This window comes from Haematobia irritans, chromosome 3, assembly GCF_050003625.1.
Source record: "Haematobia irritans isolate KBUSLIRL chromosome 3, ASM5000362v1, whole genome shotgun sequence".
In the NCBI taxonomy this organism is placed as follows: Eukaryota; Metazoa; Arthropoda; class Insecta; order Diptera; family Muscidae; genus Haematobia; species Haematobia irritans.
The window spans coordinates 202,445,948-202,465,813 of record NC_134399.1 but is presented as its reverse complement, the minus strand read 5'-3'; the positions used below and the strand labels follow the sequence as shown (position 1 = coordinate 202,465,813).

The following is a 19,866-nucleotide window of genomic DNA, read 5'->3' as shown; positions in this document are numbered from 1 at the left end:
CGCAATTACATTGAATTGCTTCATCAAAAATTTCGGTTAACATTTGCTATTGGAAACAAAAATAATTTCTGTGACTATTAAAAAAAAAGTTAACGAAATTTTTTGCAGATACGAAAATTCCAGTTTGTAAATGTACTCTGTGTTTAACAAGTTCATTATTTTCTACTTCTAAATTAATTTTCCTGTACGAACATTGAACATTGAAAATATTTCGAAATATTTTATATATTTGAATAAATTACAACTCGAAAAAACAGCAACATCTATATTCACAATGACCTCGAACGAAAAAACGAAATTATTAAAATTTTCTATAGACATAAATATTTAACGAAAATGTCTATATAAATAAAAATTCTATAAAATCTTCTGTATAAAAAAATCGTTAAAATTTTCTATACATACACAGAAAAAATGTTCACCAAAATATTTCAAATTAAAATTTTAATTCTATTTTCAAAAATATTCAATAAAAAATTTAATTTAAATTTTATAATTAAAAATAAATCAATCACAAGAATTAATAGTATCAATTATTTTTTTTTTAGTTGGAACAATTAATATTTTAATTAACTTTGGTGATACAACATTTCTGTGATTAAAGACATTTTGATTAAAAATTAATTGGATCAATTAATTTCGAAGTTCAATACAAAAATATTTTGTTTTGTGTACGAAAATTTCGATGATAATTTTGTCTGGGAAATTTCCAAAAAAAAAAATCTCTATAGAAACAAAAAAAAATCGACGAACAAAGAAAAATTTCTACGATAGTTTTCTACAGAAACATTTTCTAAAATTTGATGAAAATATTGTTTGGAATATTAACTAAATTCTATTAGAAGTAAAATTTTTCTAAATTTTCTATAGAAAATGTCAAATATTTACCTATTGAAGGACGCCGAAGTTAGAAGCACTGGCATAAAAACTTTCAAAATTGGATCGCTCTCGTCGTCGCTTTTTGTCGTCTGTCGCTTTTAAATCGTCTCGTCATTCATTTGGTATTCCTGTGAAGTGGCGACGGCGAGACGACGATTACTTTTTGTACCAATTACAATACTCGGTAATAAAAAGCCGATATCACTAGAAAACAATCAGCTGATGTGCAAAAAATGATTTTTAATTTTTTCGCTTTAAAATATTTTTATTTCCGACGCAATTCTATGTCGGAAAATCAAGAAAACATATTTAATTTGACGCGGGAAAAAATATGGATATATATTCAAGGACAGTAAAAGCTTCCAAAACAATAAAAATGGCGACGACGCTGACAAGGATCATCGTGATAGAAAACAATTGCTTGGAACAAAGTTGAAGCCCACGTAATTATATGAGCCTGCACACAATAAATGTAAGCTTGGCGCCAAAGCTTCAAAAAAAGTTTAAAATATTTTAACTTTTTGGGCTTTGGTAGGCTGTTTTGGTTTTGACGTTAAAAACATTTGTTGCTTCCAGGTTTGTAGTTGAAAATATAAATTTGTTTATGTTTATGAAGCGAGCATTGCGCTTTTCTATGTGTGTTATAAAAAATAAAGCCGCTTTAAAGCAAAGAAAAAAGCTAAAGCATACGCCTGCTTTTTTCATTGTGTTTCGGCCTTAAGGGTGATTGTCTTCAAGATTGTTATCTAATTTTTTATATGAATTCTTGAAGTTTATATTTTATTTTATTTTAATTTTGTGTGGTGCAGGATTTTAGGTCTATTTATTGACTTGTATCACTTAGTACGATAGAAATGAAATTATCTCCGAACCAAATGTCAGTGAAATGAAAAAAATGTTGATACAATTTTCTGTAAAAAAAAATTCAACAAAAAAATTTTATAGGACCAAAAATGTCATCAAAATTTTCTATAGACAAAAATGTTGACCAAGTTTTTAATACACAAAATTTTGCACGATATTAGGTCTGTTCGCGTACTTTTCCAGTAAAAAATATCCAGTAAAAACTAGCAAGAGAGTAAGAGTGTATTTTACACTCTTTGCTTAAAATTGCTGAAAAGTACACGAACGGTATCCAGTGACTATGTTATTTGCACATTGAAAATTTCAGCTGCTAAAACATTGAAAACAAACAACGAATCCTGTATATTTAACTTCCAATCGTAGTTGCCGAACATGTACATTGTATTGGTACATTGTTTGTTATCAATAACCAGCTGGCAACGTATGCTATGGTTTGCAAGATTTTACTGGGAAAACAATCTCTAGCAAAAACATGCAATTTCTCTATCTCATAACTGTCAAATGTAGTCTCTCTCCGGCTCTCTTTTGCTGGCGTTTTGGTGTAAACGAACGACTTCCAGTAAAAATTTGTAATAATTATCAAAAATTATCGGGTTCTCGAACGGAGCTATTATCTACGAACAAAATTTCAACAAATGACAACATTTTCTGTAATAGAAATCAACAAAAATTTTCTATAGGAACAAAAAATAGTTTTTTTTTATTATTTATTGCGTATAAAATGTATAATGATATTATTCAGTTAATATGGTACATTGGTTAAAATTGGAACAAAAAATACTAAATTCGACGAGACTGTTTTCTCTATAATTTTCTATAGTCGTAAAATTCCGACGAACAAAAAGATACAATTTTTGCGAAATTTTCTATAGAAAAAATTTCAAAAAAATGCATATAACCCTAAAATTGACAAAATATATCTATAGAAAAAATTAATTCAACGAAAATTTTCCAGAGAGAAAGCATGGCTCTCTTCGGAAACGAAATGTTGCACTGCAACTGCTGCGCAACTTTGATTTTGTTGCTGATCAAATGTTGCAGATGCTTTTAGCTGCATATTTTGTTTGTAATTTCTGTTACAGTCTATTAACATAGCAAGACGTGAAAATGTGTTCTTCGCCTAAAACTTTGTGTTCCAAATGTTTTAAATCGTTAAATTGCGATAAGTCTTTAAAATGCAAATTATGCCGTTCAAGCTTTCATTTTTTCTGTGCTGGGATTGGGGAGCAGCCAACATTAAGCGTCATTAAAAAAGTCAAAAACATTGTTTTCAATTGTGACCAATGCTTGCTCATTTCTAAAGACTTGGTGCATGCAATTAGTCTGTCGGCTAAAGTAAAAGAGTTAAAATCTATGCTCTCTAATGTTATGGGTAACTGTTCATCTACAAATACCAACGAGTTAAGAGAAAATTTATCTCTCAACACTCACGTTGATTCGCAAGCCCCGCCAATTGCTGTGAATACACAACGAAAAGGCAAACCATCTATACAAAAGCAAAGCGCTAATATAATTGTTGATGATGCCGTGCTTGTTCGTCTCTTTCGTGTGTTGAAGTAGAACGAACAATACAAAATAAAAATGATGTTGACAGTAGCAGCAGAGTATCTGATAATGTTGCCACTGGTGTTGTTTGTGCTTTCGAAGCAATGTCAAATAACATACCCCCCTCAGAGAATCTAAGCCAAGCTGTTAATGATGACCCAACACACAATTTGGGATTCACAGGGGTTGCTAATAAAAAAGCGTAATCGTCCTATTATTGGTGAAAATGTAAATAATGAGCTGGATGTTATTGCTGTTAAAAAATGGATTCACGTTTCATCATTTAAGCCTCATGTTTCTGAAGACAACATAATTGAGTATGTAGAAAAGCATATTAAAATTAGTAAAGAACACCTTGTATGCTATAAGCTGGTAAAGAAGGACGCTGATGCTACCCTTATTAAAAAGGTTAGTTTTAAGATTGGTGTCTCGCCTATTTATTATGATGAACTATTCAAGTCCTCTGTTTGGCCTTCGTCCGTTCGTGTGAGACCTTTCAAGTTTTTTCAAAAGCAACAACAGCCAGTGGAAAAAATCTAGCTAACCCCAGTGTAGAGGAATTTAAGTTGCTACATTTTTACTACCAAAATATGTCTGGAATGCAATCTAAAAGTAATGTTATCTTCCTGTGATTACGATGTTTTAATTTTCGTTGAAACTTGGCTTAACTCTGATTTCAATGATGCCGTATTTTTCGATTTGCATAATTATCATGTATTCCGAATGGATAGAGATGCTGCGATAACTGGATGTTCCAAGGGTGGTGGTGTATTAATTGCCATTAAGCGGAAGTATTTTGCTGTTCAAATAGAATTGCCTAACTCTGACTCTGTATTAGATCAGGTTTGTGTACGAGTGCATGGGGTGTCTCCTATTGTTATCATTGTATCATATATTCCACCAAAAAGTTCAAACTTTCTCTACAATGCTCATGTACAGAATGTGTTAAATATTGAACAAAACTACCATTCTTGTGAACTTATAGTGTTCGGAGATTTTAATCTTAGTAATGTTCATTGGTCTGTGTTTGATGACTCTTACTATCTTTGTCCAACTAATGTTAATTGCTTGTATGAAATTAATTTAATTGATTCATTCTTAAGTATTGATTTAGGTCAAATTAATTATTTTTTGAATGCGTTAAATCGTATTCTGGATTTAATTTTTATTAGTAAAAATTTAAATTATACAATTCAGAAGTGTAGTCATCCAATTACTAAGCCTGATTGTCACCATGTTGCATTAGAAATTTCTATTGATTACATAAATTTTTCTTCATTGAATTGTAATGAAAATGTGATTTTTGATTACAAGAATTGTGATTTTAATCTTTTAAATGAATGTATTTCATGTTATGATTGGAATCAATTATTCGGATTTAAAACTGTTAATGAGTGCTATGTAGATTTTATTAATATTTTACAGTCGTGCCTTAAACCTCATAAACATACTGCTAGCTCAAAGATTCATAGATTACCATGGTACACACCTGGCTTAAAAAAGTTGAAAAATCTAAGAAACAAGTTCTATAAAAAGAGCAAATTCTCTGATAATGATAATATCAATCGTTTATATGAGCACTATTCACGTGAGTTTTCATTTTTAAATAAGTTTTTGTATAAACAATACCTTCTTGAATATCAAGATAAAATAAAGGTCAATCCAAAATCCTTTTGGCATTATATAAAGTCTAAAAAACAGTCCAGTGATTACCCATCTTCTATGCACTATGATGATATAACGGCAACATCTACATCTGATATAGTGTCCTTATTTGTAGAATTTTTTCAATCGAATTTTGTTAGTCCATGCTCAAATTCATCGAATGAATTTTTAATTTGTGTTAAAGAGTGCGTTAATTTTGGATCTATAGAACTTTCAAATGATGATGTACTTGAAAGTATTAATGAAATGAAACTTTCTGAACGATTGGATCTTGATGGGCTGTCCGGGAAGATTTTGTGTAATCTGTCTGATTCTCTTTGTGTACCATTGAGAATTATTTTCAATAAATCCCTAGATAAGGGTGTGTTTTTAGACCAGTGGAAGTTTGCTCTAATTACTCCCATATTCAAATCTGGTAGCAAATCTAATATTCGAAATTATAGGCCAATTGCCAAACTATGTAATATTGCAAAGCACATATAATTTATAAAAAGATGTATTTTGCTTTTAAATCGTTTATATCGGATAATCAGCATGGTTTATTCATGGACGGTCTACGTTGACGAATTTATTAATTTTTTCTAATTTTTGTATTTCTTCATTTGAAGCTGGAAATCAAGTAAATACGATTTATTTAGACTTTGTGAAAGCTTTTGATAAGGTATCACACATTATATTGGCCAAAAAATTGTTAAAGATGGGTTTTCACTCAAATTTCTTGAAGTGGATTATTTCGTATCTTAATGGAAGAAAGTGTGTTGTATCGATTAATGGTTGTAAGTCAATGCCATATACAGCTATATCGGGGATGCCACAGGGCAGTATTCTTGGTCCGCTTCTCTTTAATTTGTTTATTAATGACATTTCTGCGTTTATCTCATACTCCCATTGCCTGCTATATGCAGATGATATGAAAATTTTTAAGAGCGTGAGATCTCATTTAGATGAAACTTTATTGCAGTTAGATCTCAAATCTATTGAACGTTGGTGCTCGTTGAATGATTTACATTTGAGCTCAGAAAAAGAGTTATTACTTATGTTTTTCTAGGCTGAGATGTCCCATATTTATGGAGTATTATATTAATAATAAACTGGTTAAAGAAGTTGATGAGAAATTGGATCTAGGCGTATTTTTCGACTCCAAATTGTCATTCAATAGACATATAGATTATATAATGCCTCAAGCGTATTCATCACCAGCTTTTGTTAAGCGTAACAGCCGGGAATTTAGTGACCCCTACGTGCGAAAAATATATTCTTGCTTCGTTTTATCAAAGTTAGAATATGCGCACTTGATTTGGAATCCTTCTATGTGCTCACAAGTGAATAGAATTGAGAAATTGCAGCGTAAATTCGTAAAATTTGCTCTTATTTCTTTGAACTTCTGTTTACCTTTGCCGTCATACGAATCGAGATGTAAGCTTATTCATCTACCTACACTCATTAATCGCAGGCATATTCAGGCTATGTTATTTGTTTTTAAAAAGTTATTTGTGGAATTATAGATTGTTCTTATATTCTTAATCTAATAAGTTTCAATGTACCATGTAGACGTTTAAGAAGAGTTGAAATGTTTAACATACCGATGCATAGAAACAATTATTGTATGAATGAACCAATTTTGAAGGCCTTAAGAGAATTTAATAGAATTAATTTGATCTGTGATCTCGATTTTAGTTATAATTTACAAAGATTTAAAAATATTTTAGATGTTATTTATTTTTAGCCAGTAGTCTGAAAGGATGTACTATTCCATAGACGAAATGAATAAATAAATAATTTAGAACGCAAAAAACACAAATTGAAAAATATATAAAGAAGTTAAAATAATATATGAAATGTAAATAATTGAAAATATTAACATAACTAACGTCACATATAACATTACTTGATTGTTGCTCTTTAGAACATTTGACGCTTGCAGTATTGCCGGACACATGAAGCTGAATGTGTTGGTCGGTAACTGCAACGCAACATTGCGTTTCCGTTGGATAGTTGACCTATTATTTTTTAGGTTTTGTAAAGCTTAACCCTCAAATGGCCCAATTTTTGGCCAGCTTATTAAATATTTAATGTTAACGACACAAAATCAAGAAAACTAAGCAACTAAGTTTTTTTTTTATTTTTACCTATTTTGTTGTCTTAAGGTGTGTTTTACTAAAAGCTTCCTTATTTAATGAAGCCCGCCTAAAGTCTGTATTCGGCATTAGAAGGTTAATGTAATTTGCTATAATAAAAAAACCTGAAGAACATATTTTCAGAAAAATGATAGACAAAAAGTTCTATGAAAAACAACATAAATAATTACCCCTGAGCGCACTTCTGGTTTCAATACCGGATCTCGGAAAAAGCAATCTCTTCAGAAATGTTGAATCAGTTCTGAGTATTGAAGCCTCGTAAAATGTTCTCCATTTCCACTACAATTTGAGAAGGAACTTTCTTATCATTCATATAATTTGGGCTATATGCATGTTTCGTTTAATCAAGCTAGAGATCCAAACTTCAAAATCAAGGGTTTTTATAAGAAATACGTTTTAAAAAAATATGTATAGGAGTATTTATTTCATTGATTCGGGGTCCTGGGCCAGGATATGTTTAATTGATTAAGTAATAAAAAATAGTATTGTCAATATTAGCCTGATTTCCGTACCAGATGATCTGTCAAAATAAACTATCATTCTCACATTTCTCATGTTTCCCCATTTCAACATTTCTTTTTCAGGTATACTACATAATTTCCTCTCCGAACGTAACACTCAAACGGAAGCCGTTGGAAATAAACTTGCAGCATTACTCAAGGATGAAAATCATTTTGTGCGAGTGAAAGCTGCTACAGCTTTGGGATATTTCTTCGGAGACATTTAATTTAAATAATGAAATATTTCACATATACACATAATTTATTGACTTGAATTGTATGCCAAAAGATAAATGTAATTTATGTTAAACGGTTAATGTGATTTATGAATTTTCCATAATTTTTTTTCGGAAACAGACATTTGATGTGATTTTAATCCTAATTAAATTTCTTTCATAGTTGTCACATAAGTATTTACAAAATTGAATATATTAGAATAATATTTAAATCATATTCTCCTTTAAACTTAAACCGTATTAAAAGAAACCCTAAATCATTATCACAACATTATAAAAAAAATTAAAACACCTCTTTCTTGACCACCATGTGCCCTACATATAATGTTTTTCTGATAAACTCCTAGCTTAATGAACCACTGTTATTCAAGCTAAGCTTTTTCAAAAACAAAACTTGTTTTCATAGAAATCTTAAAAATTCTTAATTAAACAAAAAAAAATACATTTTTATTCATAGGTATGAAGTTTATCAGAGAATCCCACTGCAGACCTATCTAGTACCAAAATTATCGTTGTTCGTGAATATTAGAAATGTAGTGTTTTAGTATGTTAAAGTCCAACTCACATTGCTCTTAGATTGTTTATATCATTGTTGATATTTCTATTGTATTTATTTGTTCTATTTTATTTATAAAAAAAAAAATATATATATATATATACTTACATATACCAACCATCACTTACCCTACATATATAGTATTTTATGTCCATGCAAGTAATTTGTTAAAAAAAAAACACAAGAATATTTTCAATAAAAATACAAAACATCTTATATTTATGTACCTAAAACAAATAAATAAATTCAAATGTTATTACAATCACATATTTCCAAAGGGAAAATATTGAATACGACCACTAGACCAGCCTATGGTCAAGACAGTATCAGAATTTTTTCGATTTTTAGTTTGGAAACAAATATAAGAGGGATATTCATTACCATGACCAGTCAAAAAGCATGATGGTGATATGGATAGATTAAATTTCTGTATACAAGTAGAAAATATGGCAATGGAAGATGTATCTTTGAATGTTATGGCCAAATAGTGGCCATTAGGATCCCAGCATACAGCTTGAGGTTGTCCTCCAAGTTCTCGTTCGTCTACAGTAATTTTACTCAAGTCCGCAATGGGAAGAGCTTGTTTTGGTGTTGAAGCATCTGGCAAAAAAAGTAATAAAAATATTCTTGTAAATTAAACTAAACTGAAAAACTCATGTTTAAGATTAAATTGGCATCTAAAATGTTTAATGTCACGTGTCTAACGATATAAATGAATAGTTAGGGCAAAAGTCATTGAACTAAATATTGAATGGGATAACACTCATTCACTACCTATGGTATCACAAAAATACTGCATAGTCTAAGACAGAGCTTCCCAACCCAATTTGCTTCGCGCCCCCCAAAAAATGTATCAATTTCGTTGCGCCCCCAACCTAAAACAAATTCTGTTTACCCAAACAGAAATAAATATTAACGAAAGCTGAAAATATGATTAAAAATAATTAATTAAATAATTAAAAGTAAAAATGTTAATGAATATTAATATAAAAGAGTTTATAAATTAGTGGAAAATTTGGCAATTGTTCCTTTCATCAGCTAGATTTTTAATATTTGGTACTATTACTGATAAAGTACGCCTTAAATCAGTTTCAACATGAAGGCAAGACAGATATTTTGACTTTATGTCTAAAAGTGACGAAAATGCTTTCAAAATTTTTAAAATGTATGAATACAAGAAATTTAGCCGTTGCAAATAAAGTGAACGACTAATAATGGAACCTACAACAAATTATAGAATTGCATGTAAATACTATTCTTTTCTCACTGTGGTTATAAATGAACATTTCGAAATGTACGAATGGTATGTTCTTTTGTAGTATATTATTGATGTTTTGTTGAACTTAACAATTTGCGTTGTTTTAACAAATTTAATGATACAAAACCTGTTCAACCAAAAATGAGGCTGCGCCCCCCTGGAACATCGTGGTGCCCCTCCAAGGGGGGCGCGCCCCCCTATGTCTAAGTGAACCTAAAATATTGTGCTACCACTATAACCGCCTAACCTTGGAGTCGCTACTAACACACATACTGTAGTTTAAGTTGTAGGCAGCTTTATACAAATTATTGCGGAATTCTTGCCATAATTTACCTGGAGCTTGCCCTTTTTATAACACTGGATATTGCTATAGGCAGTATCATCGCAGAAATTATGGAAATTATTTCACTTGATATGATTTGACACAAGTTAAATATTTTCCCACTGCCAAAACACAAAAATAGAGCGGATGCAATAGCAACTCAAATAAACCTAATTCCTAGCGGGATCAGTGGGTGTTACATAGTTTGTAATTGTAATTTTATTTATTTATTTATTTTTTTCAAATTGATTAGCAATTAATTGAATCAATTAATTGCAAAAGTAACAAATATCAATACTATTTTAATTGACTTTTATTCTGATTTGCAGTGGTATGGGCAGACCACTTGAAATGGCTGTGGAATATAAACCCGACAATCTTGGGTAGTTAGGTTAGGTTAGGTTATGTGGCAGCCCGATGTATCAAGCTCACTTAAAACTATTCAATCCATTGTGATACCACAGTGGTGAACTTCTCTCTTATCACTGAGTGCTGCCCGATTCAATGTTAAGCTCAATGACAAGTGACCTCCTTTTTATAGCCGAGTCCGAACGGCGTTCCACATTCCAGTGAAACCACTTACAGAAGCTTTGAAACCCTCAGAAACCTCACCAGCATTACTGAGGTGGGATAATCCACCGCTGGAAAACTTTTTGGTGTTCGGTCGTAGCAGGAATCGAACCCACGACCTTGTGTATGCAAGACGGGCATGCTAACCATTGCACCACGGTGGCTCCCATCTTGAGTAGTTTGTAGTCGGAATTATCTCGCCGTCGACCCTAACATTCAACTTCCTGCATACTTCTGCCGTCCATTAATATTGAGGCTGAGGATATGGTGTAGGATATTCTCAAATTTTAGCAGTGCAATAACTGGTAAGATCAGCGAGGTAGACGTTTAATCGATCACATATCTCATCAACAATGGGCCCGGATGCCATGACTGTACAGTCCACCGGATATAATTCAATGTCAACGTGCCGGAGATATCATGCCACCTTGGGGAACTCCCTGTTTCACTAAGGACGTGTTCTCGATGTCCTTGAATGGTCTGGCAAGGTTGATAGGCATTGCCGTATCTAGACATTTTTAGCCGGGGGGCTAAAGCCCCCCTATCTATACTACAGTAATAATATATAATGGAAAATCATATATAGGTTTTCACATTCTAGGGGGGGCTAATTTTTTTCTGGAGGGGGCTAAGCCCTCCTCCCAAAGGCCTTACTACGCTTATGTTGATAGGTCAAACGCCACGAGAGCCGTCCTGTGAGCGGCTTGGGCTAGTTGAGTCCCATGTTGATGTTTGGCAGTTGGCAAATTCTCCACAAGTACAATATAAAAGCCGTAGCATATTGTAACCAATGACGCAACCTACAGGTCGCATTTAGCTTTGTCTCTTGGATCGCCGCGACCCTCGTACTTTTCCGTTTCATAAAATCTACAATCTCACTGATCTTAGCTTGGAGCCCTTTGCAATTAAATTGCAAAACTAATTCGGTGGCAGATGCTGCGGCAAGGAATTGTTGTCTGGGAGATATCGGGAGGGTCACGTAGTCTGACGACTCACTGGTGCTGTCGCTGGCACAGCAACAATGTTGCGAGAGCAGTTCCGGAAATGCACCCATTCCAGGCACTTGTTACATATCATCGAAACCGAACGATGACTAATCTGGTTTCGGCAGACTCAACATTGCTCTGGTCTAGGGTTTTTCTCTACCCCCGCTCGGAACAAAAGTAAACGGAGAACGCTCCCCGGGATGCACCTTCTCCAACACAAAAACACGAAACAACACATACATTGAAAAAATATGTCATCGAATGAGGAGAACCACAAACACATGTTCGCTGAAATCAATCGCTCAAGTAATGCTTTACACGAAGAAATAATTGAGAAGTTAACGGGATCAGCCAAACGTGAGAGAGATGAGCAATCGCTGAATGAGAATTTCAAAAAGACCCCGCGCTTGTCTAAAGAGGGGAGCACTTCTACTGTGCTGCAACACATCGAGCAGAGCCTGAAGCAGCAGTCGATGCAGATGGAGAAGGCCTTTGCACAAATAGAAGAGAAATTCTCTCATATATTTAAGAGACTTGAAGATATTGAAAGTAAACAGTGCTGCCGCTACTACTTCAATCGAAGTATTTTGCTTCATTTTCACAAAATTTACTTCGTCACTCCTTCTTTCAAAAATCTGCTTCACTTTTTGTTCTGCTTCAAATTTTTAAATTTTTCCCCATATTACCTAATTGTTATTCCTATTCCTTTAATTACGATGAACACAGCGGTTTTAATCATTGAATTGTTAACCGATGCGGACCAATTTTTGCATAGATGTTAGAGACCATATACTTACACCATGTACCAAATTTCAGCCAGATCGGATGAAATTTGGTTCTCTTAGAGACTCCGCAAGCCAAATCGGGGGATGAGTTAATATGGGGGCTATATATAATTATGGACCGATGTGGACCAATTTTTGCATGGTTGTTAGAGATCATATGCTGAAGCCATGTACCAAATTTCAGCTGGATCGGAAATTTGCTTCTCTTAGAGTCCCCGCAAGCCAAATTTGGGGATCCGTTTATATGTGGGCTATACGTAAAAGTGGACCGATATGGCCCATTTGCAATACCATCCGACCTACATCAATAACAACTACTTGTGCTAAGTTTCAAGTCGATAGCTTCTTTCGTTCGGAAGTTAGCGTTTTTCAACAGACGGACGGACAGACGGACATGCTCAGATCGACTCAGAATTTCACCACGACCCAGAATATATATACTTTATGGGGTCTTAGAGCAATGTTTCGATGTGTTACAAACGGAATGACAAAGTTAATATACCCCCCATCCTATGGTGGAGGGTATAATAAAATGAATTCTATTGTTTGTTTTCAAAAATGTATGCTACTTCAATTTTATTCAATCTACTCCACTTTTTTCCAAAATCTACTTCACTCAATTTGTCACTAGCGGCAGCACTGCAAGTAAACTATTAAACTCATTAAACTCTCGTATACAGCAAGTAGAAAGTGATGTCAATACCATATGCGAGAAGGTAAATAAAATTGAAGAAAGCATAGACAGTATCCATAACCGAATATCTAAATCTGAGGAAACTGGTTATGGTGATATACATAAAATCTTACAAGACCTTGAAAATCTTAAACAGCAGACTCAGCGGCAAGATAATTTAGCAGTTTCCAGCGATCTAAGGATAAATGGCATACCCTACAGTAAAAATGAAAGGTTGGATAAAATTTTTGATGGTATTTGTACTGCTTTACATATATCCACCCCACCATACAAAACAATATACCGCGTTAAATCCAAGAACACCTTCAGTCCTGATGGCACAATTATTATACAATTCATCACTCCATTTCTCCAGAACTCTATTTTAAAATCATTTAACCAGATTAGAAAAATTACCAAATCAAACATCTGTCTTCATCACATAGGCTTTGATTCTGACAAGCCCATATATATTAATGAAAATCTCACTAAGGAGAACTTTAAGATTTTGAAAGCAGCCATTGGGATGAAAAAACAAAAGTTATTGACTTCGGCTTTTTCTCGTCGAGGTCTTATATATGCAAGATCAGATGCAAACAATGAAACCATATTAATAAATAGCATAGCTGAATTAAATCAGTTTTTTCGATCTGATAGTGAAAATTAAGGAAAACTTTTTTTTTAGAAAATAATTTTAATATATATCATAGTGAAAATATTATAATATTATATCTATTCATATTACCCTTGAATATTTCTGCGTTGCCAATTATCGCTAATGTCCGTATTAAATAGTACAATGGGTTTCATAGACGGAGTTCAAACCTTACTACGAGTGCTCTGCAAGCAAAAAAATGGTCTAACCATATCCCACATCAATACCCAGAGTTTGACCAATAAAATTGACGAATTCAGGTATATATTTGAACAGTCTAATGTCGATATTATATGTGTATTCGAAACATGGTACAAACTAGAGGTCTGCATCGAATAACTTTTCACTACATGTATGCAATTCGCTGTCGAATATAGTACATACACTGTCTTTCTCTCAGAGCGCAAGTAGTGAAGTGAAGAGAACGCTTGCTTGTCAAATACCACCAAGTACTTATCCGAAACAATATGTGTTCCGAAAAAAAGGAACAATAAAAATGTAAGTACTTGAGAAAAAGTACAACATGGATTCTCTTCACTTCACGTGGTACAAGTATTGTTTAGCTATGTGCGAAGCAAAACGTTCCATTATTATTAATCATAGATATGTATGTATGTCACATATTTCATATATTTATGTATGTCACACACTTACCTTAACGTTTTCCGTTCTTTATATCAATCCGAAAACATATATTATGGAGAGTAACTGTTTTCTTGTATTTCTGGAACTTCACGTGGTACATGGAGTACTCTATGAAGTTTTGTTCTCGCAACATACTCGACGTGATCAATCTGAGTACACTTCAATAAGAGAAAAAGAGGAATATGTGTTTGTTGGTAGTGAAGACATCAGAGTAGCAACAAGAAGTTACTCGTGGCTTTTGATGTTCATTAAAATGTGTACCAATTGTTTTGCGACTCTCTCAAATAGATGTACTCATGTAGCAAGTACACGTGTACTCTGCATTTACAAATGGAATTGTGCAGACCTCTAGTACAAACCCTCCACGACTAATAATATTATCACTATGCATGATTACAACGTAATTCGAAATGACAGATCTACGATTGGCGGAGGAGTTGCAATATATATAAAGAAGTCTTTTTCATTTAATGTGGTATATAAATCGAGTCCGAATGATGAAGTGGAATCTCTTTTTATCGAAATTGCAATAAATTCCCACAAAATTTTTGTCGGTTGTATATACCGACCCAATAAAAACATCTCGCCTGAAGCACTTGTAACAACACTCACCGAAATCACTGTTAACTATGATGAAATTATCATTGCCGGTGACTTCAATAGCAATGTTTTATGTGATACTAGATTAACGGAAACATTTGAATCAATTGGTCTTCATACAGTCAACATGACCATACCCACACATTTTACTAGTTCATCACAAAGCTTACTTGACATATTTCTGATCGATAGTCTTACTAAGATGTTACTTTACGAACAATTGAGTGTACCATGTTTCTCTAGACATGATTTGATTTTCATGATTTACGAATCCCGACGGCCACTGGAAGAGGAACAACAAAAATTTTAAAATTTTTCTAAAACTAATTTCACCAAACTTTCACAGGAACTTGAAAATATAAATGGGGATTTAATTTTCTACATACCATCAGCCGAAGATCAACTCGTTTTTCTTAATCAAAATTTTGAATACCTATTAAACAGCGCTGTTCCACTGCAAATGCCACGCAAAAAACGACCGGATAGAAGTTGGTTCAACTCCAGCATAGCAACATTAATAAAACGAAGGGATACAGCATATAAAAGGTGGAAACGTTTCAGAACATCACAACTTTATGAAGATTTCCGAGTGTTAAGAACTGAAGTTAACAAGACAATAGAACAAAATCATTATACTATGAGAACAAAATTTCGTACAGCACTGGACTCAAAAATGAAATGGAAGACAATAAAGGAAATTGGTTTGGGAAAAACAATGGACAGAAATGTCAGTGAAAATCCTGATGACATAAACCAAAAATTCGTAAGCATAACTAATATTGCATTTCTTACATCTCCACAATTTACAACACCAATTTTACATCCTGAGCGAATATTTCCGCCTTTTTCTAGTTTTGAATTTTCATGTATAAACTCAGATGACGTCTACAAGAGCTGTTCAATGGTCAAATCTAGTGCGGTTGGATTGGACAATGTCCATCCAAAATTTTTAAAAATTGTCCTACCCATAGTTGTTAGACATATAACACACCTATTTAATACAATCATAACGACTGGTAATTATCCAATGGGATGGAAACATGCGAAGGTGATACCAATCCCAAAATCTAATGCCAATAATGAATACAGACCAATTTCTAGTTTACCATATTTATCCAAAGTATTTGAACGCATAATCCATTTCCAAATAACAGAATACTTGCGACGGAACTCGTTATTGTCTGTGCCTCAATCCGGTTTCAGATCTAAACATAGTTGCATAACCGCATTATTGGACGTAACGGAAAATATACGTGTCAGCACTGATAAAGGACTAATGTCTCTGTTAGTCTTATTAGACCACTCGAAAGCTTTTGACTGCGTCAACCACGATATTCTTTGCTTTAAACTTGAACTCTTTTCAAATTCAGCAGTAAAACTAATTTCGAATTACTTAAGATATCGTATCCAGTCTGTTGTTATAAAAAATAAATCTTCCACGCCTCTAAATATAATTGCTGGCGTTCCGCAAGGTTCGATACTAGGACCATTATTATTCTGCATGTACATCAATGACCTCCCAAATATTCTTGATCACTCAAAAATACACATCTACGCCGATGACGTCTAAATTTACTTGAGTTGTCAGAAATCTCAGCTAGCTGATGGCGTAAATAAATTAAATTATGACCTTGGGAAAATATATTTGTGGGCTCAGAATAATTGTCTTCAAATAAATCCAAAAAAATCAAAATTTCTCTTAATAAATGGTCGTGCACAAAACATTTCTTGCGAGTATGCTGTACAAATTGGAAGTGAACAAAACAAAGAATTTGGGAATAATTTTCAATAATTCTCTAAAATGAAACGATCATATAATTTCTGCCACAGGAAAAATGTTTGGTATGTTACGAACTTTATATCAAACCCAGCATCTTACCCCCTTAATATTCGTATCCTATTGGCCAAGTCGTACCTAATACCAGTGTTGTTGTATGGCATTGAACTCTTTACTAAAACTGATGTTAACAGTAAAAATCGTCTCGAATCAGCATATAAAGCCATATAAAGATATATTTACGGTATTAAACGATTCGAAAGTTGTTCAGCCTTCCGCAAAAGCTTATACGGAGTCGATATTGGAGATTATTTAAATATTAAAGCACTCATCATGATGCATAAACTGATATACACAAAAACTCCAGGCTATCTTCATATGGAATTACAATTCGGAAGATCAAGTAGACGTATACTTATTGTTGCAAATCGTAATCAAATATTGCTTTCTGAATGACAATTTTTTACTAACACAACTCGTCTTTGGAACTCTCTCCCTCCCGTTTTTCAACGCATAAGCAACGCAGATAACTTCAAAGAAGCACTATTTAATAATTTTGGTACTTAATTTTCTTTTTGTTATCACATTTTGTATGTTATTATATGTATTAAATTTAAATTTTAATCGAATTGTTAAATATTGTTATATTTTTTATTTCCTTTAAAATTGTTACCTAGCCATAACTAGTATTGACCCTATTTCATGTAGATATGTTTTTTTCCTAAACAATCTATGTAACATCTGAATTATTTTATGTCACATACTATAATTATAAGATTATAAATCTTGTTGTATGTGAGGCAATAAATAAACTAAACTAAACTAAAAAAATTGAAGTGGCGGGCGATGAGCGGGACCCATCTGGTCAATACAGTTAGGAGAACCCGTTGAATCCATTAAGATTCAATGGACATATTTTATCTTGTAGGCAGCATTATACAAATTACAGCGGATTTCTTGCTATAATTTACCTGGAGCTTGCCTTTTTTTTCATAACTCAAGAAATTTATATAGGCAGGATCAATCTGAGAGCTAGGAAAGCTATCGAACTTGTAAAAATTTTCCGCAAGTTAAATTTGCTTCCACTGCCAAAGTTTTATTAATAGTTACGATTATTGAACTTAAAACGTAATCGACAATAAAATGGTTTTGGCTGCTCCCTACTTACTTTGAAACAGCTGCTCCTCAAAGAATTGCAAACGATACAATATGGGCTCTTCAGATGTTACGAATAAGAGAAAACCTCCACATGGTGACCAACATGCTGATTGTATGGTGCCATGAGTTATAGTCCAACGTTCAGGTTTCCATTTGTCATCACATGACCATACACGAAAAACATTTGTGACTGTAGAAGAAAACAAGCAAGAGCTATTCGGTGACCATTTTAACAAAGAACAAGGTGATCCAACTCGTTTCAAGGCAGTATTTTGCATTTTATCTACATCCCATATAATAACATCTGTATCCCCAATTGAAGCTGAGGCCAACAGAGTACCATCAGAATTCCATTGCAATGAGGTAATTGGACAATGATTTGGACTGAAAGATACAAACAAGAGGTTTAATTCATTGTTAATGAATTTGATCCAGAATTTCTTACTGTTTTAAGAAAATAGCCTGTGAAGTGGATCGGGTTATGTGCATATTATTATCCATTGTCCATAGACATATTCCCTTTTGGCATCCCACAGCCAATTCAGCAGCTGTATAAGGACGCCATGCACAACAAGTTATCCATTTTTGTGAAGTGCTCTGTTTAAAAACGGGATTAACGGAACAATTATCAAAAATGAGTTAAACAAAAAATAAAATACCTTCAGCACTGGAACTATAGCCGGTTCGTCCGTGTAAATCCGAACAATATCATCCATGCCGGCAACTGCAATCTTAAAACAATTTGGATGCCATTCAATACATCGTATATACGATCGCATCCAGTCCCTAATAAGAATGGGAAAATTAAGTCTAAACCTTTCATAATGGTTATTAACTTATTTATACCTAGTTTCCGTATGGCGCGCTACCGATGATGCATCGAGCTCTTTCATGTGAGGAAATATCTTAGTTTTTACACGTTTTAGGAATTCAATTGTGCGAAATGTATATTCCGCAACAGATGTAATCATTGTATTTCCTCCAACGATCTGTGTATCACGCGCCTCATTAAGGGCATCCTCAAATCCGCTCTCAAAGAATGTACGTATAATGCGTTTCAACATGCCCTCATTTACGGGTACAAGAACATTACGCCAAGCGTCAGCACATTTGGCTGAACCCAAAGATGAGCCCGCAATGGAGGCACTATTGAATGCATCACAATTAATGTTAATCTCTGGATAATAGTCAAGCTGAAGAAATACAAAACGATGAACATTTTTTGTTCCGGATAATAGTCAAGCTGAAGAAATGAAGATCCTACTTACCCTCTGTGTGAAACTTTGTACTTCCCTTTGAGGTAAGGAACATAAACGACCAATACGGTCGCACATAGATGATGGAGATCCTGGTGAATGTATTGTGGACATATCTTGAAGGGAAACCATTTTGGACAACACTAACTATCGCCCGGCTAAATGTAAAACAATGATAAAAGTGTTAACCGCTCAGCGTTGTTTTAGCAACCGTGCTTGATTTGTGCAACGCTGTGTGCTTGGTTTTCTTCTTACAGGGCGTACAGACCAAAAGGTTTTTAGTTCACGAAATTAGTGTTTGACAGAATTTATTGGTTGTTCATATTGAAAAATATTTGTAGATACAATTTTACAGCCAATTTCTCATATCCGAAATGAATGCTTTCGTTCGTCTGAGATGTCCGAAACAGTTGAATTTATAAAGGAAAAACAGCTGTTTTTGGCATTTGGCGTTCGTTTCGGATGTGAGAAATTGGCTGTTAATAATGTGTCATTCACATATACTTCCAATCATTTTATAATGTCACTATTGAACTTTTCGACGACGTTAGGTCATTTCAAAGTTCCATTTCATCCTCATTGGGTGCCACCGTTGTGTAATGGTTAGCATGCCCGCCTTGCATACATAAGGTCGTGGGTTCAATTCCTGCTTCGAACGAACACCACCCAATAAACACAAACGTTTGAAAAATGCTAAATTTCAACAATTTTTCAAACATTTTTTCAAAGGATTAGGGTAAGATTCATGTTGAGAAATTGTTGAGAAGATCGCGTTCTCAACAAAAACAGACATTACCC

General features: G+C 33.5%; 2 protein-coding genes across 3 annotated transcripts in view; one reads left to right on the top strand and one right to left on the bottom strand.

Moving 5' to 3' along the window:
• c11.1 (maestro heat like repeat family protein c11.1) overlaps positions 1-8,645 on the top strand; it is a 71,661-nt gene extending 63,016 nt beyond the window's left edge. For both annotated transcript variants that reach the window (XM_075302277.1, XM_075302276.1), the window contains exon 12: positions 7,676-8,645. In XM_075302277.1, coding sequence (XP_075158392.1) covers positions 7,676-7,818 — 143 coding nt within the window. In that variant the 3' untranslated portion in view covers positions 7,819-8,645. The remainder of the gene's footprint in view (positions 1-7,675) is intronic.
• On the bottom strand, positions 8,573-19,263 carry Aladin (aladin WD repeat nucleoporin). Its single transcript, XM_075302278.1, has 6 exons — positions 19,081-19,263; positions 18,659-19,005; positions 18,472-18,598; positions 18,258-18,409; positions 17,823-18,196; positions 8,573-8,983 (listed from the first exon to the last, which is right to left on the bottom strand). The coding sequence occupies exons 1-6, from the start codon at positions 19,198-19,200 to the stop codon at positions 8,646-8,648; spliced, it is 1,458 nt and encodes a 485-aa protein (XP_075158393.1). The 5' UTR covers positions 19,201-19,263; the 3' UTR covers positions 8,573-8,645.
• Between the last annotated feature and the right edge of the window lie 603 nt (positions 19,264-19,866).

Coding starts and splice junctions, on each gene's coding strand:
- Aladin (XM_075302278.1), bottom strand. CDS start 19,200: ATGGTTTCCCTTCAAGATATGTCCACAATACATTCACCAGGATCTCCA. Junction 19,006..19,080: donor TACAAAGTTTCACACAGAGG/GTAAGTAGGATC, acceptor GTATTTCTTCAG/CTTGACTATTATCCAGAGAT. Junction 18,197..18,257: donor CAGGCTATTTTCTTAAAACA/GTAAGAAATTCT, acceptor TGTATCTTTCAG/TCCAAATCATTGTCCAATTA.